General features: G+C 38.7%; 1 protein-coding gene and 1 pseudogene across 1 annotated transcript in view; both read right to left on the bottom strand.

The window, feature by feature from the left end:
* Positions 1-12,475, bottom strand: part of znf16l (zinc finger protein 16 like) — a 13,384-nt gene continuing 909 nt past the window's right edge. Inside the window, exons 2-3 of the mRNA XM_088347160.1 lie at positions 11,213-11,344; positions 1-7,485 (exon numbers count right to left, since the gene is read on the bottom strand). Coding sequence (XP_088203286.1) covers positions 6,851-7,485; positions 11,213-11,344 — 767 coding nt within the window. The 3' untranslated portion in view covers positions 1-6,850. The remainder of the gene's footprint in view (positions 7,486-11,212; positions 11,345-12,475) is intronic.
* LOC148357216 (U2 spliceosomal RNA) lies at positions 2,127-2,301 on the bottom strand (annotated as a pseudogene).

Raw genomic sequence — 12,475 nt, forward strand, 5'->3', positions numbered from 1 at the left:
GACGTTATTGGCAAAGAAACCAAAGTGTTTTTTATTGAGAAAAAAAACAAAGATTGTCACTGATTAGATTAACTTGTGTTTGGAAACATAAAATGAGAACCACATAATGTGTTATAGCACCTTATATTGGTTAAACGCACACTGCAAAAAAGAAAAGAAAAAATCTGTTGGCAAATTCTGCTTATTGTAGGTACTAAATATTATTCTCAATTTTCAAACGTTTGTGTTTGCAGTGTGGAACAGCGAGCAATAATGTCAACCATCTGAAATCAAAAAGGGATTCCTTAAAATGAGCAAAATTGTCTTCAGATAGGACCAGAATCCTATTGGTGTAATTTACTATGTATTGTTTATTTTCATTGGAGTTTCTGGAGTGCAAAAATGGTACAAAAAAACACAAGAGGGGTCGCCAACCAAAAGTGGAGTCGCAACAGACTCCCATACACACACAAAAAGCAATGTCTGGGGACGCCAAAAAGTTAAAATCCTAATCAAAAGGGTTTTTTTCAAATTAAAAGAAAAAAGGCATTAATACATAAAAGAAAATATCATTTAATATTCATTCGAAATATTTATACAGCATTGGAAAAGATTTAAGGGACACCGTGTAGTTTTTGACTAGTAGATGTCATCATGTAGTGCAACCAAAAACAAGTGCTAAAGAGCACGGCGAATAAAAAACTACGGACACTCAAAGTGACCAAACTGCACATTCTGAGGCTTATTTCCCTGGCCTTCATTCAGGTTCATCCATTTGTGTCTTCTCTTTTTTTGAGTGTCTACTAGAGTTTAAACTTGTCATCCTCCCACACTAGGAATGGCAAACATTCAGCACACCGGCTGGACCTGGGTATTGGATTTTGTTGTCCGGCCCACCATAATTTTCTAAATATGTTAAAAAAAAAAACGAGTTTCAAGGTAATTTTCTATTAAGAGTTATGATTTTTCTTAATAAATCCTCTGGTCGTTAGAGTACAACCAGGCCTAGTAGTTTGATCTGATGTAAAATGGTAAATGCAGCATTTAGATTTAACCAATTACTGACGACCTCCAAAGTGCTTTACAATGCACTTCACAGTTTACCCATTTGCACACAATGATAGCGGAGTCAGCCATGCAAGTCGCCTACCTGCTCATTGGGGTACACTGTCGTGCCCAAGGACACTTTGGCATTTAACTTGAAGGAGACGGCAATCGAACCTGCTACTTCTTCAAGACAAGCGCTCCACCTTCTGAGCTACTGCCACCCATGTAGTCTCATCTTACTGCCAAAACTTTTATTTTGTATTAGTTTTTCAAACCAGTAGGACAATTAAGCCAATCATTTTAATTTTATCATCGCTTTCTCTTGAGTTTGTATAGCGTGGTAAGTTCGTTGAGGTGTAAAACTGCAATCACTCAACTGTTAAAAGCAACCAGTAAACACATCGATTTTTCCCATTGTCTGTGAATAAATGTAGTATGCTTAGAAAAGACCACGTGTTATCCATGATTATCATACAGTGCCATCAAAAAGTTTGCATATTTATCACTCACAAAGGTTTAAAATCATCAAACCAATCTTTATATCAGAGACAATCCAAGAAAATGGAAATGTTGATTCCATTTATTAAGGCACACACACAAAAATCTAGGCCTATCTGGCCCCATTTGAAGAAGTAATTGCCAGTAGTTCCAAGTCTGAATGTCTCCAAAAAAACAACATGTCAAGTCAAGTCATGTTTACTTCTATAGCCCTAAATCACAAAGAGTCTCAAAGGGCTGCACAGACCACAGATTATTGCAAACCACAGATTATTACTACACCATCCCCTGATCTAAAACCTACATGAGGGCAAATACACAGATATTGTCAACATGGTGTTACTGGAGTGGCCAATTCAAAGTCTGGATTCAAATCCAATTGAGATGCAGTGGTGTGACCTTAAACATGCAGTTCATGCTAGAAAACGCTCCAATAGGGCAGATTGAAAGGGGGGGGATTTTTAAGGGGTATTGTTCTATTTTCTTTATTACTTATCCATTATCGGTCAGTTCATAATACGCTACAAAGCCAAGGTGCCGGGACTTACTCTCAGCCAAAAGGCCGAGCTAAGGTCCTAGCCTCAAAGCCTTGCTGCGATCATTGCGAATGCACCGCTCCCGGAAGTACTGCAATACCGGGCAGATGCGTGGAGTGGACAGAGCAAGCTCTTATTCCATCTCCGGATTGCAAAAATCAAATCATAAGGATGAGAATAAAGTACTCTGTTCAGCAAACAACTACTTCACTGGATCACAAGAATTTTACAAAGAAGAGTGGGCCAAAATTCCTCCACAGCATTGTGAAAGCCTCATTACCAATTATCAATGGCAAAGGTGGCCTATTAGGTGCAGGGGGCACATACTTTTTCACATAGGTTTTGATTTTTTTTGTGCCTTGACAAATGGTAAATGGAACAGATATTTAAAAACTGCACTTTGTATTTTCCTCTATGTGATATTAAAACTGGGTTGAGGATCTAAAACGTTTGTGACTCAGGAATATGCAAAAAACACAGAAGTCAGGATGGAGGCAATAGTTTTTCACGGCACTCCGTATGTGGGGTAGGCTTCTTAAGTAATGATAAAGCATAATACTGAAAAACTACATAAACATTTTTAGTTGTTATTTTTTTTTACGGATCCGGCCCCAGAGCCCAACTCTGACATCCCAGTATAACGCTAACCACATTAAAACAAAAATATTTTAAAAATCCCTCTAGGGCTGCACGATTACCGTAATGTGACGTAGTGTGATTGTGTACTCGCAAGACACTGCAGTTTTTTAAAGGATGAATAGTTTTGTGTTAGTGTTTTTTTCCCCTTTGTTATTTGAGTGATGGATTGTTTGGCCAACCAGAATTGTCACAGTTCGGGTTTTAACCGGTGTCTGCCATTCAGAGTCAATTTCTAACATCACCAGCCAATAAAGGTGAGCCGAAGTTTGCAAGCAGCGCACTATGATACACACACACCCACGTGAGAGTAGACAGCAACCCTTACAACGCTCGCTAGAAGAGGGCGCAGTTTTAGTATTAAAGTCAAAAAGCATGTTACATTGATCAAAGGTGGGGTGTTGGGATTTGAAGGCTTAAAACTGCAAACATGACTTTAAGCCAGGAGATGGTAGCAGAGAATAATACATGATTATATGTTCATTGTTAAATAATCTAAACATTTCTTAGACGTGCTCGAATAAACTCTTTAATCTTTTTGGTGTATGGTTTGGCGTTTGAACTGTACTTGAGCTACGCTTTTTCTTACTTTCACCATTTTCATAATACATTAACAATAAAAAAACATGCGGGGACAAGTATAATGTCACTACAGTACTTCCCCAGCCACCTTTCCTTGAACCTAATATGTTCTGCCTCGAACAAGGCTGATGAAAGTAAAATTAAAGCAGATAGGCGCAGTGAAATATAGACCATTAGGGCTCTTTGAACTCAGTAGGGCATTTTATCACACAAAATAGAGAAAATATTTAACTTTCAGCTTCTTAACAACACCTCAAGCGACACCCCACCTTTACAAGCTTAAAAAAAAAAGACAGAGAGGATATCTTTTAAATTCGAAAATCGCAATTCTGGTCTGAAAGATCGCAATGTCCATATTTTCAGGACTAAATGTCGCAGGTTTTTTTTCATTGTTTGGCCAGGGGTGTGACTAACACCGGTGAGACTTATTTGTGAAATTATGAACACTTTCCTATATCAATGAGTTTCAAATTGTTATTACTGGTACTGTATATCACTTCACAGAAGTTTCACACTAAACCACAAGAGGGCGCTGTAGGTCTGTGTTCATAATTTTGCCCATGACTGTTGTATGGGGGGAACATTTTTCGACACGGAAGGAGGAAAGAGTTTATGGTCTTCCCTCAGAGTTGGAGGAGTTGTTTACCGGTAAAAGTGTCACTGAGGATGAACATTTGATTGGATTTAATAATTTGGAGTGAAGATGATAGTTTGGTAAGCATGTTCTTCATGCTAGGGTTATCTGAAAATCTCTTAATATGTTACAATGTTACTGATGTATTCGAGCGTGTCCAAGACTTGACGTAGGTATACTGTATATTTATTCAGCAGTCCTTTCTGCCTTTCAAGATGACTTGTATGTTTCTGGTGTTAGATTTTATCAAATAAATTTCCCCAAAAAATGCGAAGTATACTCCGGGGTGCGACTTATATGTATTTTTTTCTTAATTGTGGATTTTTGGCTGGTGCAATTTCTACTCCAGAGCAACTTATAGTCTGAAAATTATGGTAGTTCCCCCCCCCAAAATCGTGCAGCCCTATTTCCCTGCCCAATCTTTTTTCCAACATTTTTGAGTAAACTTCAGGGACAGCGCTAAAAAGCTGCATGCGGCTCCAGAGCTACTGGTTGCCGACCCTCGCACTAATGCTGCATTTCATAAAAGTGGTAAATCGGAGTTTTCCAATGTCAGACCACAAAATTATAATTGGAGAGCCACTCAAAGTGGGTGGTCCTAGTTTCGAAGTCAGAGAAAATGTACCCTGACTTCATCAAGTTGCTTGAATCAGACGTCTATCGACAAAACAGCGATGTCATTGGAAACATAGACGGTGTTTGACTTTCAGCGAGGATTTAACTAAAGAATTAATTTATCAGTGTGCAATATGACCTCAGCCATCATTTCCCCTCCACAATTTGAGTGCTTGCAAGAAGGCAGGTTTCCTGGGGGTCCAAATGTCTTTAAATAAGCAAAATGAAAAAGCAACTTCTCGCGATCAGCCACCTTTGCAGTAAAGGTTGACGGTTTATCGGCACAGACGTTTGGGAATTTGACGGATATTACTATCTGCATTTTTATTTATTCAATGGGTCGATTATTTAGGCTCAGATCTAGCTGAGTCCCTTCTATCTTTCTCTCCTTACCTTATGTAACACATGCAATTATACTCACGCCTGCTGATTGGATAAGCGATTGGGGGCAAAGCCACTGAAGCGGAAGAATAACGTAAGCAAAGTAAATGAAGGCAGGTCGGCTAACTCCTGATTCCTGACATGGCTGTGAATCAATACCGCTGATAATTTTAAGATTTTAAAAAGTCTGTGTCATGGTAGAACAGTGTGCGTGTGATTAAGAGATAGCGTAAAAAGTCTAGTTAACTAGTTTTAGGGAAGCACGGTCAGGTGAAGACTGATATTAGTTCTTATCATAACATTAGTTCGTCGATCAGGCGTGTGTGTTTGTGATTGAGAGAGAGCATATAAAGCACGCTAAGGTTAAAAGCTGAGTGATTAGCTGTTACCATAACATTAGTTTGTTAATCTGGCTCTAAAACAGAAGTGTTGGCCCACAGTTTTCAATTTGCCAGCACCGTTGAAATTTCGATTTACTTTATGTTTTAAGTCAATTTAAGTCATGTTGGCTGTATTGACCTTTTAATTTATCTATTGTAAAAAAAAAACAGAGAGCTATTTAAGTCCTTATGTACCTTTTTACGAGTTGTTGCCAATTCTCACTTTATAACCTGCACTGTTTTTGGTTTAAGTGAAAGATTACAGTCCTGTTAATCGTGTTGGAATTCTAATTTATTTACTGTAAATGGTTTCAGAGAGCTATTAAAGTTTTATTTAATTTTATTTTAAATGTTCTTTTTTTTTTCATTTTGCACTACTAAAAATGTATTACGCCAATTTTTAAGCTTTTACTGCAAACAAATATCAGCTCCAAATATCGGTTATTTGCCTCCACTTAATACTAACAAACATTAACGTATAGGCCCTGAAAAACCCATATTTGGTAGATCTTTACCTAGCGGTTCACATATACTATGGCTGCACGATTTTGGGCAAAGAACCTAATTGCAATTTTTCAGACCATTACTGAAATTTCGGTGCGATTTTAGATTTCAAATGAGCATTTTCTGTGCTAGTTTTATTTTTTTGTAAGAACTTAACACCTGAATGCATGAGCTACCAGTATATACACTCTTCCATGAGCGGGGTCGGAAAAAAAATACCAATGACATCAAGTCATAAACATGTTTTATGAGGAATACATAGAAAATGACAATATTACACACGTTTTAATTTTTAAAGATTATGAAGGATAATAACCAATGGGTTCATTTTCGATCCCACTTATGCATCCAAGGGTTACTACTAGTGACATGTTTTAACCCCTTTTGACGGCCCCAAATGGGTCTTTAAATGGCCACTTTCGGAAAAAACAAGATATACTCTTAGAAAAATGTGTAAAATAGTAATGTTTAGTTTTTCAGATTGTGATCAACATTGACCTGGGACCAGGTAAGGCTTGATGCTATTGTCCTAGCTGTTTTCAAGCTAAGATGCCCATGCTACACTCATGTTCAGGTATGTGATAACAATACAAAATTCAGGCGAGAATAAAAACAGTCCATTTCTGTGTGTTCCAACTAAAATTACTCAATGTTAGAAGCACTTGTAGTAATTAATGCGTTATTTCAGGACAAAACTTCAGAGTGCCCCCTTTCAAGAGACCACGACTTTCCAGATTCTCCAAACGGTTCAACAGCATTCATTTTACTTTGGGTATGTCTTGGATTGGGATTTTAGGGGAATTTTACAGGATTTCTAAGGCGTTAAACAGCACCATCTTCTAGGCAGCTTTGTTAGGGTTGCTGTCAATAAATCCTTGAAAAAAAATGTAGTGTCTTGCGATTCTACACCGCACAACGTCACATTGGAATGCCCATTTCAGTTAATCGTGCAGCTCTATCTGGTACCATCCAAGTGGGAAATATCCGGCTTCCCAATTTTTGTGGAATGCAGCCTAACATCTTGCTCAACAGGACCGTCAAAACTTTTCCAGCCGACTTCACTCTGCAGGTGTGCAGCGGTGACTCTTGTATGTGCCCAAGTGGCGAAAACTGCGGCCGCACTGTTGGCAGCAGTACGGCGTTGCGCCACTGTGGATCCTCTGATGAGTGTACATGTTGCCCAGCTCCTTGAAGCGTCGCCCACACTGCGGGCACGCATACGGGCTCTCGCCCGTGTGTACCCGCTGGTGCCTTTTGAGGCCAGAGAGCACAGAGAAGCCTTTGCCGCACTGCAAACACGGGAAGGGGCTCTGGTCACCACTATGCACCAACCGGTGGCTTTTGAGGCGGGCGGCGTGGCGGAAGCGCTCCCCGCAATCTGGACACACGAAGGGCTTTTCCCCGGTGTGGATGCGCTGGTGCTGCCGCAGGTTGCCCAAGTAGTTAAAATGGCGGCCGCAATCCCCACATTCGTACCTGCCCTTTAATGGGATGTCCCTTTTGGCAGATCGCCCTTCGCCACCTTCCTCGGGCTGCTCTTTATCCGCAGCGGCAACGGGCTGTGGGGCCGGGAGAGCCCGCGCACCAGGGGTGTCCGGATGTATGAGTTTAACGTGCTCCTCCAGAAACATTGCGTCGGGACAGAAGGTTCCGCATAAAGAGCAGATGAAGGTGTGGTTGGGGAACTGCTGGCCTGGAAATTAAAACAAAAGTTAGGTAGTGTCTTAAGGGTGAGCTGTAAATTCAAATATCGACTATAAAGACCGAAGCGGGGGTCGGCAACCCACGGTTCAGGAGCCGCATGCAGCTATAGAGCGCTGACAGGTGGCTCCCTGATACTTTTCCAAAGATTTTTACAAACTGAAAAAAAATCGGTTAGGAAATATATTTTTCTTTTCATATGGTTTCTGTAAAATAATAAACATAATACAGAACATTTTAACATTTTCCAATGCTGTAGAAAAATTTGTAGAATGAATATTACATTTTAACTATTCGCCCCATTTTTACTCTGCTTGTTTTCCTCTCCCCGGTGTTTCCTGTTCCAAAGCCGAGCGGAGTGCAAGCTACGCCCCCTTTAAAGGGACAGCTTCCCAATCTAACTCAACCTCTCGCCACAGCCCTAATTTCAACACATGTCACATTAAACAGGTGAGATCTTTTTCGTCACCAAGTAGCTGTTTTTATTAAGCGATTTTAGTCAGTATACATTAAGAATGACACTTGAGGATATTATTTGTGTTTTGTTGCTCAGGCCCATGGATGAATGCATTGATTAGGTATCATGAGAGATGGGGATGCTACATTTTACCAATGCACTGACTTGTTTGACATTTGCACACAAATCAAACATAAAAATTGTATGAATTTGATTTTATTTACCTTTTCAAAAGGCGACTGTTATAATTTTCATAAATTTGGGCGGCGTTTTATTGCACTCTTATTGTTGCCCAGATATGGGGCACATTATGCACATTCCATTTGTTGATTATTACAATCCGTTAGAAATTTAAAAATTACCATAAAAATTGGATTTATTTAATGTATTTCGTTCGTTTTGTGAAAGAAATGAAAAGTATTGTAATTCATTAATATTGTAATAAATTTAAACTTGAGGCAAAATCCTACAACAGAGAAGTCACAAGATGCATCGTACACCACAGGATGTGCGGCATCCACCTTGGTCATTTTGATAATATGCTAATATAACTAATAAAATGTAGATACACACAGCATGTGCTGCATTCATTTTAAGGTTTATATAAGGCTTTTAATTTTTTGCGGCTCCAGACGAATTTTTTTTTTTTTTTTTGTATAATATGGCTCTTTCAACTTTACAGGCCCCTGGACTACAAGTAAGATCAGGCCTTTAAAATCCAGGCCAACCCGACCCGGGCCCGCGGGCTTTTAAGCCCGATCTAGCCTGAGCCTGACCTATTAACTTGATTTGAGGGACCGAGCCCGAAGCAAACCTGAAATTTCACATTTTATTTGTGAGGACAAGGGAGGAAGTGGATTTCTAGTCCCTGCACTACTAGAATCACAGCATTATCAACCAGGCAGTGAAACTACAGAAATCTCTCCACACTCGGTAAGAAGAGAAGTGAACAATCGTGACTGCATATCAACTTGCACACACCTGCTGATTGTATTATCATTATTATCATAATTATTATACCTATTTTATCTTTTACATTTTTAAATTTTACCTTTATTTATTTTACTGCCACTATTTCTGCTGCTTGAAACATTTTGCTGGTCACTTCCAATTGTATTTAGCATTACCGTAAATTACGAACTATAGAGCGCACCTGATTATAAGCCGCACCCAAGACATTTTAAGAGGATAACCGCTTTTGTGCTTACACAAGCCGCACCTGTATATAAGCCGCATGCGCCCACATTAAAACATGTAACACAATCACAAAATTAACCCAAACCCTACTTTGAGTCCCGCAATTTTAACTGAACATAAAGTACACAGTTCAAAAACCATAGCTGGCAACATTACGGAAAATGATACCGGTAGTTAAGATTTAATGCAGACCTGCATAGTCCGGGTCCCGTTAAAAGTAATCCAAGGAAAAAAAATGTACAGTTCCAAAGGTAAGGGTGGGAATAATATATATCCACTATTGTAAACACTCACCTTTACCGGTCCCCACTTCCCGTCATCCCCGCTAGGGTGGTCCTTAATGGGGGTCGAAATTTGTTTTTTTGAAATATTGGGCTCTGACCCCCCGCATAAGTTCTTATATCGATAAAAACACACTGTGTGCAATTTTGAACAATTTGGATAATATTTAGAGGTAGCTCAACGACTTTGAAATTTCCCAAAATGATAACATTTTGGCAATTTTCGAGAAAAAACGGAAATCTTAACCCTATGTGTACGGCGTTTTAGAACATCCAATTTCAGTCCATTGCTTATAATTGTAACACAAGAAAAGTTACAAGTAACTTTGTACACTAGGTCTGATATAATGTGCGAAAAATCCTTATTTTTCATACCAAAATTTCAGAGGCCTTGAGCGACCTCTAAATATCCTTTGATTTTGATGAAACTTTGCCTAATTACGTTTTGTATATATTGGAACATATTCAAGGGGTCAGAACATGAAATTTTAAAAGTCAAAAAATAAGGACCACCCTAATCCCCGCGTCTGTTACGCCCCTCCTTTTTAATTGGTCAGTGCAAGACTTATCAGAATAAGTGTCCAAAATAAATACATTACAAAAATCTAAAGTTGCAAATACATATTATACATGGTTACACATATTTACAAAGAAAGACGGTACACCGAGAGAGTTTTTAAAGCTTTAATAATAATATTATAACTTTCATCCCAAACCGTGCCTGTGAAGGGTAGCAAAACGCTACTAACAACACGCTCGCAATACAGTTAACGGGTCTGTTAGAAAAAAAACATACCGTACATGTAGAAACCACGGTAAACAGTTCTCATCTCCCTCCCTATAACTGACATCATCAAAATTGTCCTCCTTTAGTATGGGAAAGAGACTGTCATATAGACTTCGTCCCACACTCCCTTATTCAAAAACACGCGAACAACACGCTCGCAAGGTAAAGTTTGCGTGCAGTAGCTCTGTTTCCTTCTTTATCGGACTGCTCGATTGCGTTTAGCTTGTAAGCTGCGTCATGTGCCTTGAATTCGAGCGCCGCTGGCGGGTGTTAGAAAAATTACATAAATTGGCCGCATCACTGAATAAGCCGCAGGGTTGAACGTTTAGGAAAAAAGTAGCGGCTTATAGTCCGGAATTTACGGTATCTTAAATTAGGACTGATATGAGCATATGCACTTTATTGTCGTCAATGTCTGTGCATGGGATAGTGTAAAATGACATCTTGTTTCTTGTTTGTCAAGTACATCTGAGGAAATTGAAAGTAAAAATGATTTGACAACACAACAAATTGACATTAAAACGTGAAAAACACTCAACTTCAGAGTGCAATGAGCTGCAACCAAAAATGTAAAAATGTTACTGTTCCTGAACAAAACCTTGCAAATCCCTTGCAAATAAGGTAACAGAGCCAATTGACACCTTATTTGCATTACTGACTTTATTTCTAAAAGGTTGTTTAATGGAAAGTAGTGTCTAGTTGACATTGAAAGTAGTGTCCAGTTGACATTGTTATACATATGTTTGTATTTTTGTTATATTAATACTTTTTTAGTTTCACACTTTTGGCTTTTGTTCCAAAACAGTTGCAATAGAAACATTGATATAAGTTTTTTTTATACTGTTAAAGTTTGCATTCTAGTTATATACTGGATTAGTATTGATTGATAATACCATGTATTTACTTGGATCAGATCGATACCAAAATTCCAAGTATCATCCAAACCCATTGGGTACCTATTCAGTCTCCCATAATGCTTAAATGAATCGTCACCCACCTGCCTCAGGGTTCGCGCTGCCCTCTCCAGGCGAACCAGGCCCTGCAGAAAAATTGGATGCCGGGAGCCGGGTTGGAGCCTGCTCCGATGAATTTTCCTCATGCTCAATCTCACACTGCGGATGCTTTCCTACTGTAAATGCAATTGACCATTAGATATAAACATAATCAACAAGTTAGGTTTATTATTGCCCACAAATGCCAAAAAAATTACTCCTCGATTGACTTCAATTTAGTGCAGGGGTCGGGAACGTATGAAACAGTGTTCGGACTAACACGTTACAAAGGATTAGCTTTCGTCTGGGGATCAGGTTTGGTGGCTTTGTTTAATCGAGCTGTACGGAATTTGTAACCATTCTATTCACGGCTGCAATCACCTGGTTTTTGTCATTATTGCAGCCTTTGTCAAGCTCCTTGTGTTGCACATGCAAGTACTTGCATTTTTCTTAGACGCGCTCGAATAAACATCCTTTTTCATCTCTCTTGAGCTTTGGGTTGGCGTTTGGACAGCATGCCTACCAACAGTACTACAGTAAGAATGTCTACTTATTTTACTAAAAAAGAACACAAGATCTTGACTCAATACTATCATTAGTTAGTAAAATATATTAGTCAAAATGTTTATTTTGAAGTGAGACTAAGTCTTTGAGGGTGAAAAAAAACGCTCCAATAATCGCATTGGAGGGTTTGTCACTTTCGGTTATTAACAAGCACATGCAGTCTTTTTTTTTTGTATTCTGGAGACGTTTTTTTTTTCGTGCATAAAAATAGAGTGCATAATATTTACTGCTTTTTAATTTCAAAAGACAGGCTTGTATTGAACTGTACATGAAACAGGCCTTTTCTTACTTTCACCATTGTCATGTTACACTAACAAATAGAAATAAAACAAATTCTTGGGGACAACCATAATATTTATTATTTGTCAGACAACGCCCCCACCCTATTGTTCCTTCCTAATAAGTTCTACTACAAATTAATTTGCTAAAAGTAGGATAACATCAGATAGGCATGTAAAACGTCGGTAAAATGAAGCATAAGGGCTCTTTGAATTCAGTAGGGCATTCTCAACATACTTAAGACTAAATATTCTACTTTCAAATTTTTAAAAGGTGGGTGAGTCTTTTGAGGTGTAAAAAAAAGGTGTTTCAAAAAGTTGAAATATTTTCTCTGTTTTGACAAAGCCCAAGTGAGAACAAAGAGCCTACCTGCTTTAACCTTTCATCTTAAAATGTATGTTGTGAAATTTTGTTTTTAATATTTT

The sequence above is a fragment of the Urocampus carinirostris genome, chromosome 11, assembly GCF_059441175.1.
Source record: "Urocampus carinirostris isolate Australia breed hairy pipefish chromosome 11, RoL_Ucar_1.0, whole genome shotgun sequence".
NCBI classification, from domain to species: Eukaryota; Metazoa; Chordata; class Actinopteri; order Syngnathiformes; family Syngnathidae; genus Urocampus; species Urocampus carinirostris.